Below are 1,869 nucleotides of genomic sequence, written 5' to 3' on the forward strand. Positions count from 1 at the left end.
CAGCTTATGATACTATCTTAGCCCACGGTAGGATCTGCTTGGAGATTAAGTAATAAAAGCATAATGCCTGAAGTAATGCCTTCTTTTACTGTGAACCAATTGGTCCTTGGTGTGAACCATATGCATGTGAGAGTCAGGCCTCTCCTGCAGTCAAATAAATGTTTCAGCACTCACTTCGTTTCTTGCTATAATGGTGACAAGGGCGCCCTGCTTGACAGCTTCCACAGCGACGGCCTTTCCTATCCCACTGGAACCACCAGTCACCTTGTGTAAACAAAAATTGTGATTATAACACTAAATCGAATATTCTCACAAAGCTGATGTACAAAAATCAGGGTCCATGACTCCATAGATATAAGATTTATTATAACAAATACTTGAAATATACTTATGTAATGGAAACTGATTATAGATTGCACGAGGAGTAATGAGATCCACGTGTACCAGTTAAATCATATGGGCATCCCAAAATTAACTTTACACGTTACATTACATTATGTAACATCTAAATGAACTGTTAGTTGCCTCACCAAGACATGGGATCCATTCAGCTTCATAGGGCGTGGTGAGATCAACGGCGACAACATGAAGATCATGATCACAAACCCCACAAACACGGCCAGGGCAATCATCACTGCACCCGACTCGATTGGGAAAAACTGCATGGTTGCATAAAAGCGAGTCATTCACAAGTAAAACCTCTAAAGTATAACAGCTGTACTATGCAGTTGTGTGTATTTTCTTGAGTGCGAAGGATAGGTGAATGTTCTCTCGGTGAACAGATGCCCGTACTGATCCTGTCTACTGCCTGATTATTTTCAGTCCCTGTACCAGATCTTGCTTCAAATGTTTAGATAAATTTTCATTACAACATTTATGATATCAAATTGACAATTTTTGCAATCAATGATAGGTACCATAAGCCGCCACTTTGTTTAGAATGGTACTATTAGTTTATAACAAACGAGGCATTTATTTTGAACACCTGAAACATATTGAGGTCAAAGTTTACCGAAGAACGATTGAATGAAACCAAGCAAGGAGGTCATCATATGCAGACGTGACTTTCACTTTGCTATCAGAGAAGCAAACTAGGGCATTTATAACGTGGTGAGATTGGTATTAGGTACTCCGAGGGACATGTGTTATGGCGTCAACAATGATAAGAACTTCCGCAAGTTTACGCACGTTGAATTTGACTCGTGTTTTCTGTACCACTGCCTGTACACGTGCACCAACGCTCTGGAGTATCACCAAAAACCAAGCCTCCGTCACATTTACGTGGCTTTTTGGTAAACTTGGCCGCTTTTCACTGATGAGAAGACCATCAAAACCGCCCCATGACTTTGTGGTACCTGTAGGTAATCCAATTTTGCGTGGGCAGGCCTTAGCCGTTGATCACAGGAATATCAAGAGCAAAGAAACTCAGGAAGTGCTGGAACAGTTAGTCAAGGTGATGAGAAAAAAGGGAGCCGTTGGACTGAGTGCGCCTCAGGTAGGCGTTGGACTACAGATAATAGCAGTGGAGTGCACCAGGAAACAGTTGGACCTTGTGCCGCAGGAAATCAGGAAAATTAGAGAAATGCAAGAGTTCCCACTGAAGATCTTCATCAACCCCAAGCTGAAGGTGACCGACTACTCAACTGTAGTGTTCCCAGAGGGTTGTGAAAGTCTGCCAGGATTTCAGGCCAATGTGCCCAGGTACTACGGTGTAAATATCACGGGTCAGTAATGCAGTGCTTTCAAATGCTGCAAGCTTCAAAGTCATGATTTCATATTTCCTTTTAATTAATTTTCTGCTCTAGATTTTTTTAAATGTTGCTGAGAAAAACATGATTTATTTTTCTTTTTCCCAGGCCTGACCGAGAG

At 41.7% G+C, this 1,869-nt stretch overlaps 2 protein-coding genes across 2 annotated transcripts in view; one reads left to right on the forward strand and one right to left on the reverse strand.

Moving 5' to 3' along the window:
* LOC118418111 (3-ketodihydrosphingosine reductase-like) overlaps window positions 1-790 on the reverse strand; it is a gene marked incomplete in the record, with an annotated part of 3,584 nt that extends 2,794 nt beyond the window's left edge. The window contains 2 exon segments of the mRNA XM_035823941.1: window positions 175-264; window positions 531-790. Coding sequence (XP_035679834.1) covers window positions 175-264; window positions 531-686 — 246 coding nt within the window.
* A 525-nt stretch (window positions 791-1,315) lies between these two features.
* LOC118418112 (peptide deformylase, mitochondrial-like) lies at window positions 1,316-1,732 on the forward strand. The gene has a single exon (XM_035823942.1). The coding sequence runs from the start codon at window positions 1,316-1,318 to the stop codon at window positions 1,730-1,732; it is 417 nt and encodes a 138-aa protein (XP_035679835.1).
* Window positions 1,733-1,869: the final 137 nt, after the last annotated feature.

The sequence above is a fragment of the Branchiostoma floridae genome, chromosome 6 (genome assembly GCF_000003815.2).
Source record: "Branchiostoma floridae strain S238N-H82 chromosome 6, Bfl_VNyyK, whole genome shotgun sequence".
Lineage (NCBI taxonomy): Eukaryota > Metazoa > Chordata > Leptocardii > Amphioxiformes > Branchiostomatidae > Branchiostoma > Branchiostoma floridae.

Bases quoted from the DNA above. Each gene is read 5' to 3' on its own strand.
- LOC118418112 (XM_035823942.1), top strand. From the start codon at position 1,316: ATGAGAAGACCATCAAAACCGCCCCATGACTTTGTGGTACCTGTAGGT.